Source organism: Bombina bombina, chromosome 1 (assembly GCF_027579735.1).
Source record: "Bombina bombina isolate aBomBom1 chromosome 1, aBomBom1.pri, whole genome shotgun sequence".
Classification (NCBI taxonomy): Eukaryota; Metazoa; Chordata; class Amphibia; order Anura; family Bombinatoridae; genus Bombina; species Bombina bombina.
The window spans coordinates 264,957,271-264,979,890 of NC_069499.1; the positions used below are offsets into that span (position 1 = coordinate 264,957,271).

Genomic DNA, 22,620 nt, shown 5'->3' on the forward strand with positions numbered 1-22,620 from the left:
TCGTGGATGGAACTTTGAGGCCTTTTGAAGTGACGCAGCCTTTTGGTTGGGTGCACTTTTTTTTACTATTCGGTTCACCTTGTGTTCGGGCGTGATTACGTTCCGTTCCCCATTTCGGCATTCCTGACTGTGTGGCGAAAGAGATATTCTAGTCCGCAGGGGTTTGGTCATAGGAGGTGGTGAGTGCCCCAGCCATTGTAGGTGTCAGGTGCCGTTTTTGTTTTCATACTTTCGTCCATATTGATATTTCCTCTATCCAGTTATGGAGGATTCAGATGCTGAGACTGTGCTCTTTTCAGATTCAGTTACGGAGGATTCTGATACCGAGACTATTTTGATTTCAGATTCTGTGTTTGGTGACGAATCCGGATTGGCCTCATTGACAAATGTCAAACAGTTTTGTTCCGTATGCCATTTCAGAGTGCCTGGTTTCTCAGGCTCGGGGAATCAAGGGACTGCTGAGCCAGCCGCCTCTGGGGGTCCTGTCCTCCGAGAGGCGATTTCCCTACCAATTCATATTTCTACACATGCGGGTAACCCAGTTTGTGATTCATTCATGCAGGGTGGCGTGTTCCCCCCGGAGGTTGCAGCACGTTTTCGCTTCCACATAATGTTGGAGATTGTTCGTCTGCAGAGTCCAGACGTTTCTTTGAGAATGTGCTCGTGCCCTATTGTCCCGGACCTTTCGCCTTGGGGAGGGCCTCTACAGTTCCCCCGGCGGTGTAACTGTCCCTGAGTGTTGTGCCTTTCGTTACAGGATTGCACACCTTCGGGTATTGCTCAGACATGTTTTTCAGTTATTGATGAATGACCCTATCGTTACCAGATATGGGGATTTTCAGTCTGCTAATTCGAATGGTGCACCTCATTAGACATGTGGGGATGAAGTAATCTCCTGATTGTCATTTGTTTGAGATCTTTCCCAGTTTTTGAAATATAGGGCTCCGTTTGGCTGGTCCTGCGGGTAGGCCTGTGTCTTTTTGGGCGTTAAACATCACCATAAATAAAACAGGGAGGGGTCTCATGGACTCTCACCACCATGAAAAAAAATTAAATTATCAGGTAAGCATAAATTGTTTTCTTTCATACAGGTGGTGAGAGTCCACAATCTTTTACTCCTGGGTACGAATACCCAAGCTTTGGAGTCCATGAGTAAAGAGAAATAAGGGAGGGATAAAAATAACATCCTTTTTCACTGAAAAACTAAATCCACAACCTAAATTAAAAACATGGTATAACTTTTTTTTTTTTATATACAGTTAGAAATGACCAACAGGCAAAAAAAACATATTTAACTTGAGCATTTCCTACAGAAGAAGCTAAAACATCAAAAGTTTGCAAAGAAGACTAAGTAGCTGCCTTGCAAATTTGGTCAACTGAAGCCTCATTCTTAAAAGAAGTGACAACTGATCTGGTACAATGAGAACTAATCTGTTTTGGTGGAGACTGGCCTGGATCAAAAGTTGCTACCAAGAAGCCAAAGAAACAACAGAAGCTTTCTGCGCTTTCCTGGAACCAGAAAAGTGAACAAACAAACTAGAGGTTTTCTGAAATCCTAGCAGCATCTATGTAATACATCAACGCTCCTACAGAATCTAATTTATGAAGAAGCCTTTTTGAAGAATTCTTGGGATTAAGACATAAAGAAGGGACAACACATTTCCTGATTTATAATATTGGTATACACCACTTCAAATCTGCCTTATCCTAATGAAAATGAAGATAACGTGGATCACAGATAACCCAAAGACTCTTCTAGCAGCCAAAAGAAACAAAACCTTCCAAGAAGCTTAATATCCACTTTCTATTCTCCAAGGAGGAGAAAATGTTTAAATAACTGGCTTGATTCTGGCCAAGGTCTGAAAAAACCCATGAATGTCAGGAAGATTAGAATTCTTCTTGTGAAAGAAAATAAAGAGCAGAAATCTGACCCTTCAAAGAACAGGCTGATAAACCCTTTATTTAAACCATCCTGCAAAATCCTAGGAATTCTAAAAGAATGCAAGAAAAACATGATCCATATACCGAAGAATAAAGTCCCTCCAGACCTTATGATACATCTTCCTGGTCACTGGCTTATGGGCCTGTATTAAGAACTAGCCCTTCAATCTCCATGTCATCAAGCTTAGAGACTTGAGTTTCTGATGGAAATAAAGACCTCGAGACCAAAGATCTCGACGCAGAGGATGTGACCAAGGTGGAAAACTGGACATCTGAACCATATCTGCATACCAAACCTTACAAGACTAAGCCGGAACAATCAGAATTACTGGTGCCTCCTCTTGCCTGATTCTGGCAATCACTCTTGGTAGAAGAACCAGAGAAGGAAAAGCATAGGCTAGATTTGTACAGACCCTAGTGTGTTGAACTTTCACAAGAACAAATGCTGCTATAAAAAGAGCCGAATCCCACAAGCTTATGCCTTCTTACCCATTTGGATTCTAACAAAGGATCTGAATAAACACCCCTACTTTAAATGTTCTGTGAAAGTAGTTAAAGGGTCATAAAACGGTGTATTTTAACAACTAATATTCTGTTATAAGTACCTAGATAATACATTGCGTGTGTATATAAATTACCATACTTTTTCTGTTTTGTTTAAACTGCTTCATGCTGCTATCTCTCATTAGCAGACAGCCCCGGCAGACAGTCACTGAAATGGCTCTAAGCAATTGACCGATGAGATTGATTATTCAAATTAGCTAAGTGAATATACTAAGCAGCAATGCGCAATCACGGACACGTGCACTGGCGCTAAAGCATACACGTCTCTTTATTGTGAAGCTTGTAAAAAAGAATGTGCACTTGCTAAACACTACTCATTTGTGCACCAAGAGTAGCGATCACGTGAATATGTTAGAGACACAGACAAATACTATTCCTACTGACAGCCTTGCTAAAAGAAAGCAATCATGGGATTAAATATGGAGGTGCGCGCTCCGGAGGGCTGTATGTAGAGCCATCCGTGAATGGCTTTGCATAATTAGGTAAACGGAGGAAGTGCAAAATAGGGAATTTCTCCAACATAGGTGTGTCCGGTCCACGGCGTCATCCTTACTTGTGGGATATTCTCTTCCCCAACAGGAAATGGCAAAGAGCCCAGCAAAGCTGGTCACATGATCCCTCCTAGGCTCCGCCTACCCCAGTCATTCTCTTTGCCGTTGTACAGGCAACATCTCCACGGAGATGGCTTAGAGTTTTTTAGTGTTTAACTGTAGTTTTTATTATTCAATCAAGAGTTTGTTATTTTAAAATAGTGCTGGTATGTACTATTTACTCTGAAACAGAAAAGAGATGAAGATTTCTGTTTGTAAGAGGAAAATGATTTTAGCAACCGTTACTAAAATCCATGGCTGTTCCACACAGGACTGTTGAGAGGAATTAACTTCAGTTGGGGGAACAGTGAGCAGTCTTTTGCTGCTTGAGGTATGACACATTCTAACAAGACGATGTAATGCTGGAAGCTGTCATTTTCCCTATGGGATCCGGTAAGCCATTTTTATTCAGACAGTAAATAAGGGCTTCACAAGGGCTTATTAAGACTGTAGACATTTTCTGGGCTAAATCGATTCATATATTACACATATTTAGCCTTGAGGAATCATTTAATCTGGGTATTTTGGTAAAATAATATCGGCAGGCACTGTTTTAGACACCTTATTCTTTAGGGGCTTTCCCTAATCATAGGCAGAGCCTCATTTTCGCGCCGGTATTGCGCACTTGTTTTTGAGAGGCATGACATGCTGTCGCATGTGTGAGGAGCTCTGATACATAGAAAAGACTTTCTGAAGGCGTCATTTGGTATCGTATTCCCCTTTGGGCTTGGTTGGGTCTCAGCAAAGCAGATACCAGGGACTGTAAAGGGGTTAAAGTTAAAAACGGCTCCGGTTCCGTTATTTTAAGGGTTAAAGCTTCCAAATTTGGTGTGCAATACTTTTAAGGCTTTAAGACACTGTGGTGAAATTTTGGTGAATTTTGAACAATTCCTTCATATTTTTTCGCAATTGCAGTAATAAAGTGTGTTCAGTTTAAAATTTAAAGTGACAGTAACGGTTTTATTTTAAAACGTTTTTTGTACTTTGTTATCAAGTTTATGCCTGTTTAACATGTCTGAACTACCAGATAGACTGTGTTCTGAATGTGGGGAAGCCAGGGTTCTTTCTCATTTAAATAAATGTGATTTATGTGACACTGAAAATGATGCCCAAGATGATTCCTCAAGTGAGGGGAGTAAGCATGGTACTGCATCATTCCCTCCTTCGTCTACACGAGTCTTGCCCACTCAGGAGGCCCCTAGTACATCTAGCGCGCCAATACTCCTTACTATGCAACAATTAACGGCTGTAATGGATAATTCTATCAAAAACATTTTAGCCAAAATGCCCACTTATCAGCGTAAGCGCGACTGCTCTGTTTTAGATACTGAAGAGCATGAGGACGCTGATGATAATGGTTCTGAAATGCCCCTACACCAGTCTGAGGGGGCCAGGGAGGTTTTGTCTGAGGGAGAAATTTCAGATTCAGGGAAAATTTCTCAACAAGCTGAACCCGATGTGATTACATTTAAATTTAAGTTGGAACATCTCCGCGCTCTGCTTAAGGAGGTATTATCCACTCTGGATGATTGTGAGAATTTGATCATCCCAGAGAAACTATGTAAAATGGACAAGTTCCTAGAGGTCCCGGGGCTCCCAGAAGCTTTTCCTATACCCAAGCGGGTGGCGGACATTGTAAATAAAGAATGGGAAAGGCCCGGTATACCTTTCGTCCCTCCCCCCATATTTAAAAAATTGTTTCCTATGGTCGACCCCAGAAAGGACTTATGGCAGACAGTCCCCAAGGTTGAGGGAGCGGTTTCTACTTTAAACAAACGCACCACTATACCCATAGAAGATAGTTGTGCTTTCAAAGATCCTATGGATAAAAAATTAGAAGGTTTGCTTAAAAAGATGTTTGTTCAGCAGGGTTACCTTCTACAACCAATTTCATGCATTGTCCCTGTCACTACAGCAGCGTGTTTCTGGTTCGATGAGCTAGTAAAGGCGATCGATAGTGATTCTCCTCCTTATGAGGAGATTATGGACAGAATCCGTGCTCTCAAATTGGCTAATTCTTTCACCCTAGACGCCACTTTGCAATTGGCTAGGTTAGCGGCAAAGAATTCTGGGTTTGCTATTGTGGCGCGCAGAGCGCTTTGGTTGAAATCTTGGTCAGCTGATGCGTCTTCCAAGAACAAACTCCTTAACATTCCTTTCAAGGGGAAAACGCTGTTTGGCCCTGACTTGAAAGAGATTATCTCTGATATCACTGGGGGTAAGGGCCACGCCCTTCCTCAGGATAGGTCTTTCAAGGCCAAAAATAAACCTAATTTTCGTCCCTTTCGTAGAAACGGACCAGCCCCAAGTGCTACGTCCTCTAAGCAAGAGGGTAATACTTCTCAAGCCAAGCCAGCCTGGAGACCAATGCAAGGCTGGAACAAGGGAAAGCAGGCCAAGAAACCTGCCACTGCTACCAAGACAGCATGAAATGTTGGCCCCCGATCCGGGACCGGATCTGGTGGGGGGCAGACTCTCTCTCTTCGCTCAGGCTTGGGCAAGAGATGTTCTGGATCCTTGGGCACTAGAAATAGTCTCCCAAGGTTATCTTCTGGAATTCAAGGGGCTTCCCCCAAGGGGGAGGTTCCACAGGTCTCAATTGTCTTCAGACCACATAAAAAGACAGGCATTCTTACATTGTGTAGAAGACCTGTTAAAAATGGGATTGATTCATCCTGTTCCATTAGGAGAACAAGGGATGGGGTTCTACTCCAATCTGTTCATAGTTCCCAAAAAAGAGGGAACGTTCAGACCAATCTTAGATCTCAAGATCTTAAACAAGTTTCTCAAGGTTCCATCGTTCAAAATGGAAACCATTCGAACAATTCTTCCTTCCATCCAGGAAGGTCAATTTATGACCACGGTGGATTTAAAGGATGCGTATCTACATATTCCTATCCACAAGGAACATCATCGGTTCCTAAGGTTCGCATTCCTGGACAAGCATTACCAGTTCGTGGCGCTTCCTTTCGGATTAGCCACTGCTCCAAGGATTTTCACAAAGGTACTAGGGTCCCTTCTAGCGGTGCTAAGACCAAGGGGCATTGCAGTAGTACCTTACTTGGACGACATTCTGATTCAAGCGTCGTCCCTTCCTCAAGCAAAGGCTCACACGGACATAGTCCTGGCCTTTCTCAGATGTCACGGATGGAAAGTGAACGTGGAAAAGAGTTCTCTATCTCCGTCGACAAGGGTTCCCTTCTTGGGAACAATAATAGACTCCTTAGAAATGAGGATTTTTCTGACAGAGGCCAGAAAAACAAAACTTCTAAACTCTTGTCGGACACTTCATTTCGTTCCTCTTCCTTCCATAGCGCAGTGCATGGAAGTAATAGGTTTGATGGTAGCGGCAATGGACATAGTTCCTTTTGCGCGCATTCATCTAAGACCATTACAACTGTGCATGCTCATTCAGTGGAATGGGGACTATACAGACTTGTCTCCGAAGATACAAGTAAATCAGAGGACCAGAGACTCACTCCGTTGGTGGCTGTCCCTGGACAACCTGTCACAAGGGATGACCTTCCGCAGACCAGAGTGGGTCATTGTCACGACCGACGCCAGTCTGATGGGCTGGGGCGCGGTCTGGGGATCCCTGAAAGCTCAGGGTCTTTGGTCTCGGGAAGAATCTCTTCTACCGATAAATATTCTGGAACTGAGAGCGATATTCAATGCTCTCAAGGCTTGGCCTCAGCTAGCAAAGGCCAAGTTCATACGGTTTCAATCAGACAACATGACGACTGTTGCGTACATCAACCATCAGGGGGGAACAAGGAGTTCCCTGGCGATGGAAGAAGTGACCAAAATCATTCAATGGGCGGAGACTCACTCCTGCCACCTGTCTGCAATCCACATCCCAGGAGTGGAAAATTGGGAAGCGGATTTTCTGAGTCGTCAGACATTACATCCGGGGGAGTGGGAACTCCATCCGGAAATCTTTGCCCAAATTACTCAACTGTGGGGCATTCCAGACATGGATCTGATGGCCTCTCGTCAGAACTTCAAGGTTCCTTGCTACGGGTCCAGATCCAGGGATCCCAAGGCGACTCTAGTAGATGCACTAGTAGCACCTTGGACCTTCAAACTAGCTTATGTATTCCCGCCGTTTCCTCTCATCCCCAGGCTGGTAGCCAGGATCCATCAGGAGAGGGCGTCGGTGATCTTCATAGCTCCTGCGTGGCCACGCAGGACTTGGTATGCAGATCTGGTGAATATGTCATCGGCTCCACCATGGAAGCTACCTTTGAGACGAGACCTTCTTGTTCAAGGTCCGTTCGAACATCCGAATCTGGTCTCACTCCAACTGACTGCTTGGAGATTGAACGCTTGATCTTATCAAAGCGAGGGTTCTCAGATTCTGTCATTGATACTCTTGTTCAGGCCAGAAAGCCTGTAACTAGAAGAATTTACCACAAAATATGGAAAAAATATATCTGTTGGTGTGAATCTAAAGGATTCCCTTGGGACAAGGTAAAAATTCCTAAGATTCTATCCTTTCTTCAAGAAGGTTTGGAAAAAGGATTATCTGCAAGTTCCTTGAAGGGACAGATTTCTGCCTTGTCTGTGTTACTTCACAAAAAGCTGGCAGCTGTGCCAGATGTTCAAGCCTTTGTTCAGGCTCTGGTTAGAATCAAGCCTGTTTACAAACCTTTGACTCCTCCTTGGAGTCTCAACTTAGTTCTTTCAGTTCTTCAGGGGGTTCCGTTTGAACCCTTACATTCCGTTGATATTAAGTTATTATCTTGGAAAGTTTTGTTTTTGGTTGCAATTTCTTCTGCCAGAAGAGTTTCAGAATTATCTGCTCTGCAGTGTTCTCCTCCTTATCTGGTGTTCCATGCAGATAAGGTGGTTTTACGTACTAAACCTGGTTTTCTTCCAAAAGTTGTTTCTAACAAAAACATTAACCAGGAGATAGTCGTGCCTTCTTTGTGTCCGAAACCAGTTTCGAAGAAGGAACGTTTGTTGCACAATTTGGATGTTGTTCGCGCTCTAAAATTCTATTTAGATGCTACAAAGGATTTTAGACAAACATCTTCCTTGTTTGTTGTTTATTCTGGTAAAAGGAGAGGTCAAAAAGCAACTTCTACCTCTCTCTCTTTTTGGATTAAAAGCATCATCAGATTGGCTTACGAGACTGCCGGACGGCAGCCTCCTGAAAGAATCACAGCTCATTCCACTAGGGCTGTGGCTTCCACATGGGCCTTCAAGAACGAGGCTTCTGTTGATCAGATATGTAGGGCAGCGACTTGGTCTTCACTGCACACTTTTACCAAATTTTACAAGTTTGATACTTTTGCTTCTTCTGAGGCTGTTTTTGGGAGAAAGGTTTTGCAAGCCGTGGTGCCTTCCATTTAGGTGACCTGATTTGCTCCCTCCCTTCATCCGTGTCCTAAAGCTTTGGTATTGGTTCCCACAAGTAAGGATGACGCCGTGGACCGGACACACCTATGTTGGAGAAAACAGAATTTATGTTTACCTGATAAATTACTTTCTCCAACGGTGTGTCCGGTCCACGGCCCGCCCTGGTTTTTTAATCAGGTCTGATAATTTATTTTCTTTAACTACAGTCACCACGGTATCATATGGTTTCTCCTATGCAAATATTCCTCCTTAACGTCGGTCGAATGACTGGGGTAGGCGGAGCCTAGGAGGGATCATGTGACCAGCTTTGCTGGGCTCTTTGCCATTTCCTGTTGGGGAAGAGAATATCCCACAAGTAAGGATGACGCCGTGGACCGGACACACCGTTGGAGAAAGTAATTTATCAGGTAAACATAAATTCTGTTTTTATATTGAGTTTATTCTATTAAAACCTTAAAAAAAATAACAACATATAATTAGGAAAAATCATTTTAATATATGTTTCATTAAATAGTTTATTTTTTTCTGAAGGTTTACTGTCCCTTTAAGCACAATTTCAGACATGAACTGCTGATTCAGAGGCATTGCGGATAATCTGGACTGGGTGCTAGGACTGTTGATCAAGGGAAAGTTCTGAGGCATTGATAGTTTTAATGAGGGTAGAGACTAATGGTCATGCAGAAACAGAACTAACAAGGGAGGGATATAGGACATCTGTCATAAATGAAAATGTGTCATACTGAACAGCAATCCAACGAAAAGTGATATGTACGGGATAGCAAATAGGGCATTATTTTGTCATTAATAACTGACTAGTACTCAGGACAGTTATTTGTCTTTGTGTGGTGGTTTTTTTCATTCCCATAATACATTTAAAACAGAACATTTAGATTTCTTTAGTCATTACTTTTCTCAGCAAACATCCTTATATGAAAATATAAGTGATGCACAGGTGATAACTTTATTGGCTAACAAACAGGGAATACAACTACAAGCTTTCAGGACACTGAGGTCACTTTGTCAGTTACCAGTGCCATATGTTTCATAGTTGTTTATTCCTAGTACAACTGTGGGCATGTTCAGTCATGTCAAATATTAAAAGTAGTTTATTAAAATATAATACTAATAATAACTTTGCACAATGTACATTTAACCATTTAATACATAAATAGTTATGTACTTTGGTCACCAATATTGAATAAACTGAATCATTTCGTTTTTTCTTCTTCTCTGCAATTAGTATTTCTTGATGGAGTGTTTATTCTTTTTCTTAACATTATATTCATTTGTATAAACATTTTTACCCGCTTAATGTTTGGCAGAAGAGGGATGATAGCCTATTCACCTCTGGGGAAGTGACCTTGATATTCCCCGAGTGCATTTCCAGGAGGGAGGTAGTGATTAGCACAGCAGAGCAGGAAGCCAGCCCTGTTCCAGACACAAGTGGAACCTTCCTTTGTTTTGACGTGTGCCCTGTCTCAGTTTTGGACGCATTAAAACCGAAGGTCAACAAAACCAAACTCCTTGGAATAATGGGCAGAGATTTTTGTAATAAAATCCTACATGCAGGGATGACTGTCTTCATTTGGACTGTGTGTATTCTGGTCTTGTAACGTTGTTAGTCTTCTGTATAAATGGCTGGAGGTTTTGGTTTTGTTATTTTTTTTAAAGAAATAAAAAAAAATACAAATAATAAATATAAATAATTCATCCATGTTTATGTATGTATATGTGTATTTTTATATGTGTATTTTTATGTGTATTTTTATATATATATATATATATATATATATATATATATATATATATATATATATATATATATATATATATACACATACACTGTGGTGGAAACATATCATCAGTATAGTCCAGAGAGGAAAAATATTAGTGCACTTAATGTTAAAGCTAGGGGGTAAAACAGTTTTTTTTAACTTGTCTATTGTATAATTCATTTATTATATTATTGTATACATTTATAATGTATTCTCTATATTTTTCAGCAACGAAACCAATACTGAACAGCATGCTGCGTGACCCTTCACTGATCCCAGATCCTGTTTTAGCCAATCAAGTCTATCAGGTATTTTTTTCATATCTGACAACTTTGAGAGAGGAAGCAAACTTTTTATTTTTTTGGTACCGTAAAATATTACAAAGCTTCCAAATAACACATTAAGGACTAGATTACGAGTGGAGCAGTAGTTTGCTCCCCCACTCACACGTTAACCCCCCTAGACTTTGGCTTTTTGCGTGCATTGTGTTTTGATCGTATTACATATTAAAAGTAAAAAGTTTTTGCTCAGACGCATGCAAAAAGCTGAACTTCGAATATTGCGACTTCGTTAACATATTCCCCCCATATACTTCAGTGGAGAGCGAAAAGTGGAAGAAAGCCTAACGCCTTTACTCGCGTACAAACCCAATTGCATTTTCTCAAATATTATTTCAAATCTAATGTTCTTCACATAGAGGAATATATTTTTGTTTATTCATAAATACATATTTATATTTATAGCTGATGGTTTTTGGTACAAAATAAATATAAATATATATATAAACGTATGTTTTCATGAAATTAATTTTGTGTAGCACTGTGCATATTCGTATTATGAAATTCAGTGAGTCATGATTTACTTACTTTGTTTTTTTTTTTATTCCATATAGTGTATCATCAATGACTGCTGTAATGGGCCATTGGTGGATTGCATCAAACAGTATCCTTTATTAAGATGTCTGAAATCAGCACATACAATTATGATCCTTTAAAACTGTTTGCCTTTTATCAGGTTTATTCAAAAGGTATAAAATAGATTATAATTCTATTGTTTTTCCCCTCTAAAGAGGATTGCGTGTATTTATGAAGTGATGGACTCTCAAACTGGTAATGGTGTTGAGTATATTAGTTTGAAGTATTAATGCACTTGTATCTCTTGCCAAATAAAGTGCTCCATTGGTGACCCTACCTAAGATTATACACAGCCAACAAGCTACTATCATTACATCTGCTGCTATTGGCAGCCAGGCATGAGTTATAATGGTCTGTAATGGCTTTGTGGTTAAAAAGAAATACATGCTTGGTGAGGAAATAATTGATTAGCATGTAATAGAGAAAATTCTTGATTGGCCTGTGGAATTGTGAATTATAATTTGTGCAATGTGAAGTGGCATTTCTTCTGTACGCTGTGTGCGCTTTCCAGCAATTTATCCAGCATGGAGTAAAGTTTGTGTGTTTATCGTTGAATTTCAATAAAACGTTATTTCTCTCTTTTTCTTCAAGTCTTCACTAGTGGGTATGTTGTCTCACAATTCTGTAAAATCTTCTCATTTTCTTCTCTATATACTCTTTTCTTTTTATTTGATTTATTTCTCTTTCTATCTGTATGGATTTTGTTGTTTGAGCTTAGAGTCATTGTTGAGCCATTCAGTCATTTTTATTTTATTTTTTTAGCTTTCAGCTTTTGTAGTGACTCAGCTATCTTCTAACTTACTTCCAGGTTACCTATAGCCAGTCAGCTTGTTATCTGACACTTGTTTTTTGTGCATAGGTTCTTCCTACACACACAAAAAAGAAAAAAAGAAATTCTGTCTTTTATTTTTATCCCCAACCATCACTACATAAGATAATAGGGAATAGATTTTGTGCATTCTGTTTTATCGAGGTGTCTTTGGCTTTAAGGTAGGAGACTGGGTTTGTTTTTTTTCTTTACTGTGTCAAAGGAGAGTCCAGCTATTTCTTCTGTCTATATAATGTAGAAAAGTGTCTTGAGCCCTTTGCAGTTAAAGAGACAGTCTACTCTGAATTGTTATTGTTTAAAAATATAGATAATCCCTTTATTACCCATTCCCCAGTTTGCATAACCAACACGATTATATTAATATACTTTTTACCTATGCAATTACTTGTATTTAAAGGGACATGAAAGCCAATTTTTTTTCTTTCGTGATGTCATTTTAAACAACTTTCTAATTTACTTCTATAATCTAATTTGCTTTATTCTCTTGATATCACTTGCTGAAAAGCATATCTAGATATGCTCAGTAGCTGCTGATTGGTTGCTGCACCTAGAGGCTTTGTGTGATTGGCTCACACGTACATTGTTATTTCGTCAACGAAGGATATCTAAAGAATTGAGCAAATTAGATAATAGAAGTAAATTGGAAAGTTGTTTAAAATTGCATTCCCTATCTGAATCATGAAAGTTTAATTTTGACTAGACTGTCCCTTTAAGCCTCTGCAGACTGCTCCCTTATTTCACTTCTTTTGACAGTCTTGCATTTTAGACAATCAGTGCCCTCTCATAAGTAACTCCACTGGCGTGAGCACAATGTTGTATATTTGGCACACGTGAACAAACGCCCTCAAGCTGTGAAAAACTGTCAAATGAATTGAGATAAGAGGCGGACTTCAAGGGCTTAGAAATTAGCATATGAGCCTACCTAGGTTTTGCTTTCAACTAAGAAAATTTGATGATAAAAATGAAATGCTGTGAAAAAGTTTTACGTGCGGGCTAGACTGGTGAGGAACAGCTGGTATTCCTAGATAACAGAAGGGACTATCCTAAGTCTCAAAACTAGGGAGCCATAGGGTATCAAAGCTGCGCTTCCAATCTGTCCATATTAATTCATAAAAGTCAGAGTTTCCTATAGTGTAGTAGATTTTTTTTTCCATGGAGTAAATGTATGCCATTATTGAAACTATATCTGACCAGGCATGGGGGCTAACTCTTGTCCATGACCTGGCTATAGAAAGTTTGACAGCTGAGAAAAGGTAGATACATAGAATGCCATAATGTCTAGATAATTTACATGTGCCTAAGTGCAAGAGGGCCACCTCTGGTGTTCTGGGAAGGGTGATTCCCATGTTCGTGAGTGTGGTGAAACACTTCCTCCAGAGTGGTTTAAGTTTGGGACATTTCCACCAGATATGTGTCATGTCCCCTATATGTACACAGTCCCTCCAACAGGACGGGGAGGTCATGGGAAAAAGTGAGCCAACCTTGTTGGAACATAGTACCAATGCATATGGAGTTTGACGTAGGTTTCATATATGGTGACACAATGTAGCGCTTTTTTCATGAGCAGAAGTGTACGATGCCATTCCTTAGTGGGAATTGACAGGTTCAGCTTCCGCTCCCATTTAAGGATGTGTGGGGCTTTATCTACTGGTGACGCCCCCTCCATCAGGGTATAGTGGAGTGACATTGGTTTGCCTAGCCGTAGCCCCTGCTGCCATCTAGCTTCCCATAAAGTTAACTGATGAGAAGATGAGGGCTTAAAGCCCCATCTAGATAATAGGCTAATAACCCTAGTATATTCAAAAGTCATGTATGGTCGGGTAGGTAAGGAGCCTCCGATTTGTTTGAGTTCTATAAAGGCAACATGGGGAGCAGCGGACCATAACTCAGCGACTTTTAAGACGCCTAATCTAGCCCAGGTAACCGGATGGGAGTCTGGTAGGCCCGTGAGCAGGCCTGCCATAGTGGTGATTGGGGATGGATGAGGGGCTACCTGCTTATAGTGCCAATATTGTTCCCAGGCAGCTAAGCATTCTTTAATAACCGGGTTCACTATACTGAGAAGTCTCCTACAGTGTGGAGGTGTCCATATCAAATTCCTCAGGGGTAGGTTGTAGGGTAAATAATCCTGTACAATGCTCCTCCATTTACTATCCAGATCTATAACGCCTCACTGGGAAATGTGTGTGAGCATTGCTGCCTCATAGTATCTAGGTATGGACGGGGAGGCAACCCCCGTGCATTCTAGGGTACTGTAAGAGTTTATGGGATATTCGGGGAGGTTTACCCTGCCAAATACACTTAGTACATGCACTCTGGAATTGGAGAAGGAGGGAACGAGGAACCCTAATAGGCAGACACCGGAAGACATATGTTAGTTTGGGAAGGTAGCTCATTTTTAGGGCGGCAATACTCCCCAGCCATGAAACGGTTTTAAAGTTCCACTTCCAGCTTAAGGACCGGAGTTCCGTGAGTAGGGGTTTGTAGTTATCATCTATCATTTGGAAAAGTGTGTTGGATAATTTGACGCCTAAGTGGGAGATATGGGAATTGTTAACTATAAATTTATGTATATCGTGTAGGCATTTGGAGACAACCTCAGGGAGTCCATAAGTAAAAATTTCAGATTTATTGTGGTTCAGTTTATAGTACGAAAGGGCTCTAAAGGTCTCTAGGAGAGACAAAAGTTTGGGGATCGTTTGCATGGGTTTGGGAGTAAAGATTGTGGTGCCACCTTATGTACCGTACCATGGAGAATGACCCCCTCAATTTCCCTTTTTTCCCTGATGGTAGCAGCTAGGGGTTGTATAGCCAGAGCAAAAAGGATGGGGGAAAGAGGGCAGCCGTGTCGCGTACCGTTAGAGATAAAAAAAGGGTGGAGAGCTAAACCCCAGGCCCCTTACCGAGGCCGTGGGAGCAGAGTTCAAGGCCCTCACAGTCTGGATAATCTGTGTTGGAAATTGGAAGGTTTCAAGGACCTTCCATAAATACTCCCAGTGTACTCGGTCGAACGCCTTCTCTGCGTCAAGAGATAGCAAAGCAAGAGGTTTATTCAACCTCTTAGCTTCGAGAAGGATGTTCAGTAGCCCCCTAGTGTTGTCCGGGCCCTCCCTCCCAGGGATGAAACCTACTTGGTCAGGATTAATAAGGACCAGTAGTAATCTCGATAGTCTATTGGCAAGTATCTTGGAGTATATTTTGAAGTGAAATAGGTCTGTAGTTAGTACACAGGGTTAGGTCCCTATTAGGTTTGGGTATAGTAATGATTGAAGCCTCGAGGAACTCACTCTGGAATTTGCCCTCATCTATTGCTAAGTTAAAGAATCTAGTGAGGATGGGTGTAGTCTCATGGAGGTACGTTTTGTAGAAGATTGCAGTAAAGCCATCGGGGCCAGGGTCTTTAAGGGGTTTCAAATTTTTGATTACTTGTTTAACTTCCTGACAGGTTATTGGCACATCTATGGTTTCGGTTTGGGCCTTGGGTAGAAAGGTTCAGGGAATGTAGAAAGGGGCCTATAGTTTCAGAAGGAGTCTGCACTAGCCCCGCTTGATCCTGAATGTTATAAAGAGTAGAGTAGTACTCACTAAACTGCTGGTCGATTAGAGAAGGGAGGCTGACGGCTTGTGAGCCCTGCTTAAGCTCGTGAATGTGGGTTGCTCCCGTGCGCTGCCTTATTTTGTTAGCGAGTAAGGTGTCAGCTGTGTTACCCTTCGAGTACATGAGATGTTTTAATTTAAAGAGATTGGCTTGGCTCTTCTGAGGTCCTTGACCTCCTGTCCGGATTCTGTAGTGTTAGATGTGCTTCTTTGGAGCTCTAGGTATCGTAACCTACAATGTGCCTGAGACAGGGAGAGGCCCGTCTGCTTCCTGATATGGGCCTGTTTGCATATAAATAGACTACGAGTAGTGGCTTTAAATGCCCCTATTTCATGTCATCTCAGACCTCGGGAGAATCATTAATATGTAGTGTAAATTTTATTTAGTTCCTGAGCTCCTTCCTAAAAGGGATATCAGATAAGAGGTGATTGGGCAACCTCTAGGATTGTCTAGACCTGGAAGTGTGTTTAGAGTTAAAGTCCATTATGACCTGGTTGTGGTCTGACCAAGGGCATGTGTGTATGCTTGTGGACCGTACAAGGTCAAGGGTTTCAGGGTGGCAGAAAAAATAATCTAGTCTGGAGTATGTAGTGTGAGGATGGAAGAAGTTGGTGTAGTCTTTGATATATGGAGGTCCCTACATCCCCTAGACAAAGTGATTAAACCGGGTCATGAGCTCTCTAAATCTGCTACTCAAAGTATCTGGGGCAGTGGTGTTCCTTTTGGGGGGTATCTTTTTCCTATCCAGCCCATTGTCCCACACCATGTTCAAATCACCTGCTAGGACTACCCTACTCTGTTTAAACTGTTCAACTTTATTTAAAATCTTCATCAAACATCTAGGCTGTAGGGTGTTTGATAGATAGAGACTAAGGTGTATGTAACATGATCTAGGTTGCAAATAAGAATAAGGTATCGCGCTTGGGGGTCTTTAATCACATGGAGCGGTTCTAAGGCCACCCTTTTGTGTACTAATATGGCTACACCTCTAGCTTTTTTAGAGTATGAGGCTGCCTCGATGACGGGGAAGTCTCGGGAATTGTACGTAGGGGGATTGTCTGCAAGTAAGTGCGTTTCCTGTAGGAAGGCCACATCGGCCTTATGAAACCGCAGGGATCTAGCAAGGAGGTTCCTCTTGCCAACTGTATTCAAGCCTCAGACATTGTGGGTGATAAACCTGAGAGAGGACATTTGTGGTTCTGTGCCCTGTATAATCTAGTGACGGAATAACGGTCCGGGTCAAGGGTTGGGTGAGTAGAAGGATAAGGGAGAAAGGGGGTTTGGTGGAAGTAGTCCACCTATGCGGAGCACTAGTATGGGCTCCTAGGTCTGGGGGGGGGGAGCTAACACAAACCAAAGAAACAGGGGCTAAGGTGAGTAGCCCCACTCTCAATGTAAACATTTCAAACACTTGAACTAACAGAACCTTCCTATCTATAACCAAACTGATTAGAAGAGATTAGAAGGTACAAATAAACAGTATTTAATATGAAACAGTCACTGTAAAATAGCAATAGAACTTCAAGTGAGTAGGGCTTGAGGCCTCAAGGAGTGGTCAGAGGGGTTGTGTTTCTGCAACTTAGGTCTTTGTCCTTTGAGTGTCCATTATGGGGCCGATGCCCGTAATCTAAATTGGGTCACCACTTGGGCGTCTGGGTCCGGTTGAAGACCCCAGTTAGCAAGGAGGGTGCTTCCCGTGGAGGGAGAGGAGACGACATGGGTCTGATTGTCCTTTGTCGCAATGAGTTTGGTGGGGAAACCCCATCTATATTTAATATTAGCCTTCCTAAGTTGGGTGGTGATAGGGGCATACAGCCTGTGTTGTTGCAGTGTATGCTGGGCCAGGCGCTTGGGTCCAGAAGCGAAAGCCCTATCCCCCCCCCCCCCGCCTCACGGGTAAGTGAAAAAACGATAAGGGTAGTGGTATTTCCTCCCTCTTATCCTATGCCTCTCATTTCTTTATTAACAGCTTGAATACCATATATTGAGTATCCAGTTTGTTTGCTGATTTCCCTTTGAAAGTTGCCTTGCTGATGCAAAAGTATTATTATATTACTGTCAAATTCTGTGATCTTTGGCATTTTGAATGGAATGATGTGATTGAAAGTTGGTCTTATTAGCAAGCTTCAATAAATTAAACTCATACCACATGTGTATGTCTTGCAAAAACTTGGTGTAATAGACCTTTTTCACAGCAGTCATTTTGATATGAAGTAGTAGAACTAATACAGGTGTTAACAATCAAATGAATTAGGGTTCCATTCTATGTAGGTTTACCAGAGCCAGGTTCCTGCTATTGCTCAAGTGTATGGGGAGGTCACGCTAAATATTTGCCACTTTTGCCTATAGAAGCTGTTTTTTTCTGTTTTTTAATACTGCATACAAATATCCTGTATTTTCTGGTTGTATTCTAATAAAGAGACTGAGAAACAATTATATATGGTAATTATACCATTGCTATAACAACAAATCTAATGGTGGCCTAAGACTTTTGCACAGTACTGTATATACAGAAAAAAAAGGAAGGAGACAGGAGCGCAAACTTGATTCAAATAAGTTTATTAAAACCACATAAATATATAGTGCAAGGAAAAATCTGCACTTACAAGATGCAAAAAATAAATAAGCACATAGCATAAAACAGAACAGGAACAACCGTGTAAACCGGATACATTCACCAAATCCCACCAGGTGACCTCGGGACCCCAAAACACCTTCTGGCCTGTATCAACTTACACACATACATATGTAAAACCACAGCCAGACTCAGTCAATATTTTATATTTTCATGTCGGATAAGTACACATGAGAATATGCAAGCATACCCTTAACTAGCAGGAGGGTTAAATAGGACACTACTTGTAATCTGTATATTGGGAAAACTTGTGTAATTGTGAATTCTTTGTATTCAGTGTTATAATAGCAGTTCATTACGTTTTTACCGCTTAAATTGTTTTTTAGCTTTTAGGTGAATTTTTATTTACTATATCAGAGAATAAACTGAGACCAGGGTTAAGAATATTTTTACTATTTGCAAGACAATTCTTATCACAAAGCTCTTAGTTATGTGCTTTCTTCTGCTGCCTCTGTGTTCTGATATTCTGCAAAAAAATTCTTATTGTAAAAAGCAAAAGTTCTAAATGGGCACCATCCCATAAGGCAAGTTTTAAGAGCTACTGTATGTCCGTTCCTAGGCCTTTGAACAAAGCGATGTTCACAAGCTTATATTCAGTCATAGTTCCAGGCTAATACATACATTTCTCTAATTTACAACGTTGATTTTTACACTGTTTTCTTTGTTTTTCTTATCTGCAAATCTATTATAGTCAATGTTATCACCCACCAAAGGGGATTACCCATTCTCAATTCTTGCAAACTGCTGTTAAACTAATGAATGATGCAACTTTGCAGGACATATCCTCTTTACAGAAACAGTTTATTCTTCCATCAGTTTCTGTGACAGATTCATATACCAGGTGTCAACAAATGGGATGCGGATTACCTCAACCTTCAATCGGTTCATCCAGGATAATGGTCTCTATCAGGACGTATTCAATAAATTGGTGATCAAATGGGGCTTACCAGATATAGATCTGATGGCTTCCTACTTAAATCACAAACTTCCAAAGTATTTTGCAAGATCAAGAGATCCAAGGGCTCACATGGTGGACGCCTTGGAATGTCCATGGGAGTTCCATCTTGCATACCTATTTCCTCTCTTTGTTCTTCTTCAGGGACTCATTGCTCAGATCAAATAGGAGTTGGCATTAGTAAAATTAATTGCTCCAGCCTCGCCCCACAGGACATGGTATTTGGACCTAGTACAGATGTCCTCATCTCCTCTATGGCTTCTTCCTCTGAGACAAGACCTGTTATCACAAGGTCCTCTTTTCCATCAGGATCTCAAATCTCTAGGTTCAGCGGTGTGGAGGTTGAACGCCTAGTTTTGAGAGTATTCTCAGATTCTGTGATTAACACCCTGATACAGGTTAGGAAACCTGTGGCTCAGAGGATTTACCACAAGATTTGGAAAGCTTATTTGTGTGGTGCTCTACTAAAGGATTCTCTTGGTGTTCCTTTTGGATCCCAAGAATAATTCAAATCTTACAAGATGTCCTTGACCAGGGTTTATCAACTAATTTCCCGAAAGGTTATATATCTTCTATCTGTTCTTTAGTTTTTCTGTTATTAAAGGACCAGTAAATTCAGTAGATTTGCATAACCAACAAATGCATGAGCAGGATAAAAAAGACAGTCTAATAGCACTTAGACTGAGCTTCAAATGAGTAGTAGATTGCTCTGATCAAACAGGAGTTTTTGCAATCCAAGAATCAAAAAGCTTCTTCCTCTGCCCAGATATCGGGTTCCCCCAAATCTCAGGCCAAAGGCTTTCTGGCTTGTGTGCAGGATTTAGAAAAAATGTGAGTAATTGCTTTAGTTCTAGCTTCAGAAATAAATCAGTGATTTTATTCCAATCTCTTTATAGTGCCAAAGAAAGTTGCCTGTTTGTTAGGCTTCCATTTGGTCTAGCAACCACACACATCAATCACCAAGGTGGAACTCTCAATTCCTTGGTGATGAAGAAAGTGCCCCACATTATCAGTTGGGAAAACATAATCATTGCAGGATCTCAGCTATCCTCATCCCAGGTGTAAACAATTGGAAGGCAGACTTTTTCTGTCGCCACTGTATTCACCAAGGGAGGTGGTCTCTGAACCAGGAGATTTTTAACTAGAAAGTGAAGAGTTTGAGCTTGCCAGAGAAAGATCTCATGGCCTCTTGCTTAATTCACAAGCTGTCACGATATTGTGCCAGATCTTGGGATCCTGAAGTGGATCTAATAGATGCCTCAGTGGTCCCCTGGTCGTTCAAGCTCCATTTGTATTGCTATTCCGTGTGATAGCCAGAATCAAAGAAAAACAAGTTTCAGTCATTCTAATTGCTCCAGCGTGGCCTTGCAGGATTTGATTTGCAGACCTGATTCAAATGTCCTTGTGGCCACCTTGGTGGCTTCCTCTCAAAAATGATCTTTCTCAACTCAAGGGCCTTTCTTTTATCATGAACTCAGAACTCTTAATTTGATGGCCCATGGATTGAATGCCTAGTACTGTCCAAGAGGATTATCTGATAAGGTTATTGATACTTTGATTCAGGTTAGGAAACTGGTCACTAGGTGTAATTATCATAAGGTTTGTTAAACCTTGTTATTCTGGTATGCTATCAAAATTACTGTTGGAATTATTTTAGTACTCAAGTTTGTACAGGATGGTCTGGAGAAAGGCTTGTCAGCTATTTCCCCTAAGGGTCAAATATTTTGGTCTTATCTTTCTTATTTCATAACAAGATTGCCAAGATAGCCAGACCTTTGTTCAGTGTGCTAGCCATCCGGCATATTGCCTATCGGCTAGCACGGCTATTGGCAAAGAGTTGGAAACGTCATCTTGTTCAAAAAATAGCATTTGCCGTGGGAGGCCAGAGGTGATGAGCTCGGCATAAACTCGCTGTAAATAAAGGTACTTTCAGCATTAGGTTTTTTTATACTACATTACTGAAAGTCCCCTTTATTTATAGCAGTAGTAAATCTTAGCGTTTCATAAACACTAGGATTTACCATCACTTTAAGTTCTGGAATGTATTGGTGACTATCAGTTGGGCATACATTTTGTTTGTCTTTTATATGGCAGGTGTAAAATATTGTATAAAGATAAAAAAATATATAGCTCAAGTTTTTTACTTAAAATGTTTCTTTTAATATTAGTACAACCTTTTAATGTCATTTAACAAAGCACTTTTTTGCGTAAAATATCTCTTTAAATATTCCTGTCAATATTAGTGCAACCTTTTAATGCATCACTTTGTGTGTAAATCAGGATAGAGAAAAATAAAATCGGTTCACTTTAAGAAAATGTCTATATGTGTTCTTTCGCATTCAGGACATTCATAGCCTCTGTTGGACACATGGCTCTCGAATATTAGAAGAGCAGTGATTTATGTGCATATGAATGTGTTAGAATAGGGCGAAAGTTTTCAGAAATTACATGTTAATTTCAGGGCACATAAAATAGTTAAAAATCAATTGAAAGTTTAAGGTTTTAAAAGCATAATGTCTTCTGAAGGATTGCGTATTGATTTTAAATATAACTTTAATTATAAATGCATGGGCTAAAGCGCAGAGACCGGCTCTTTGCAAATGGCAGGGGGCTGTTTCACAGGAAGGTTTCTGAGGATTACGGGAAGCTGGGCCTGTGATATTATTTACAAGTTTTGCTTCATGATCAGTGGGATACATCAATAAAAGGTAGTAACATTATAGACTGTCTCTAAGTGTATTGGCCACTACTACATTAGGAAATCGCTTTACAGCTCTTGTATTATTCTATATTTCTCCTTGTCCTCCACTTATCTTCTTCCTTTCTCTCACTCCTCCATCCTCTGTGGGCCCATTTATCTATTTTTATTCATTCCATTATTCAGCATGACGGTATATACATTTGTATGAACAATGCCTATCTTATGTGGGATTGCACAGGAATAATTACGTTACAATAAATGCCTGATATAAAAATGTCTTTTTGGGAGAGTGTGTCGGATATTTGCATAAGGAGGTGTAGAGTTTGAAGAAGTTTCAGTATGTTTTTAAGAATGTATTTTTTAACCTTGTAAAGTGGTTTCTTTATACAGCTCCTTGACAAACATAACTCTAGTTCTGTTGGATTTGAGCATGAAGTTCTGCTAAGGGAAAAACTTGTGGAGAGAAACCTGGCTTTTTTAGGTAAGATTATGTACAGTGCAGTGACCAAGTATGATTTTTTTTTTAACAAATCCAATCTCAATAAAAATAATAATCATGATTTTAGATCATATTGGGCCTACATTTTCTTGATTTTACATACAGAAAGAGGAAATAAACATGAAAAAAAGACTTTATTGAACATTTAATCATTTATATGGTCAGAAATGCATGCATTTTTTGACAATGAAATCTGCCTTAACTGATTCTTTACTTCTCATATTTTTGTTTCATAAATGTCCTATTTTTTAAGACAAA

At 40.5% G+C, this 22,620-nt stretch overlaps 1 protein-coding gene across 6 annotated transcripts in view; it reads left to right on the top strand.

Moving 5' to 3' along the window:
- Positions 1–22,620, top strand: part of CDIN1 (CDAN1 interacting nuclease 1) — a 644,910-nt gene that overhangs the window by 263,952 nt on the left and 358,338 nt on the right. For all 6 annotated transcript variants that reach the window (XM_053697949.1, XM_053697953.1, XM_053697951.1 and 3 more), the window contains 3 exons: positions 10,460–10,539; positions 11,124–11,173; positions 22,277–22,344. In XM_053697949.1, coding sequence (XP_053553924.1) covers positions 10,460–10,539; positions 11,124–11,173; positions 22,277–22,344 — 198 coding nt within the window. The remainder of the gene's footprint in view (positions 1–10,459; positions 10,540–11,123; positions 11,174–22,276; positions 22,345–22,620) is intronic.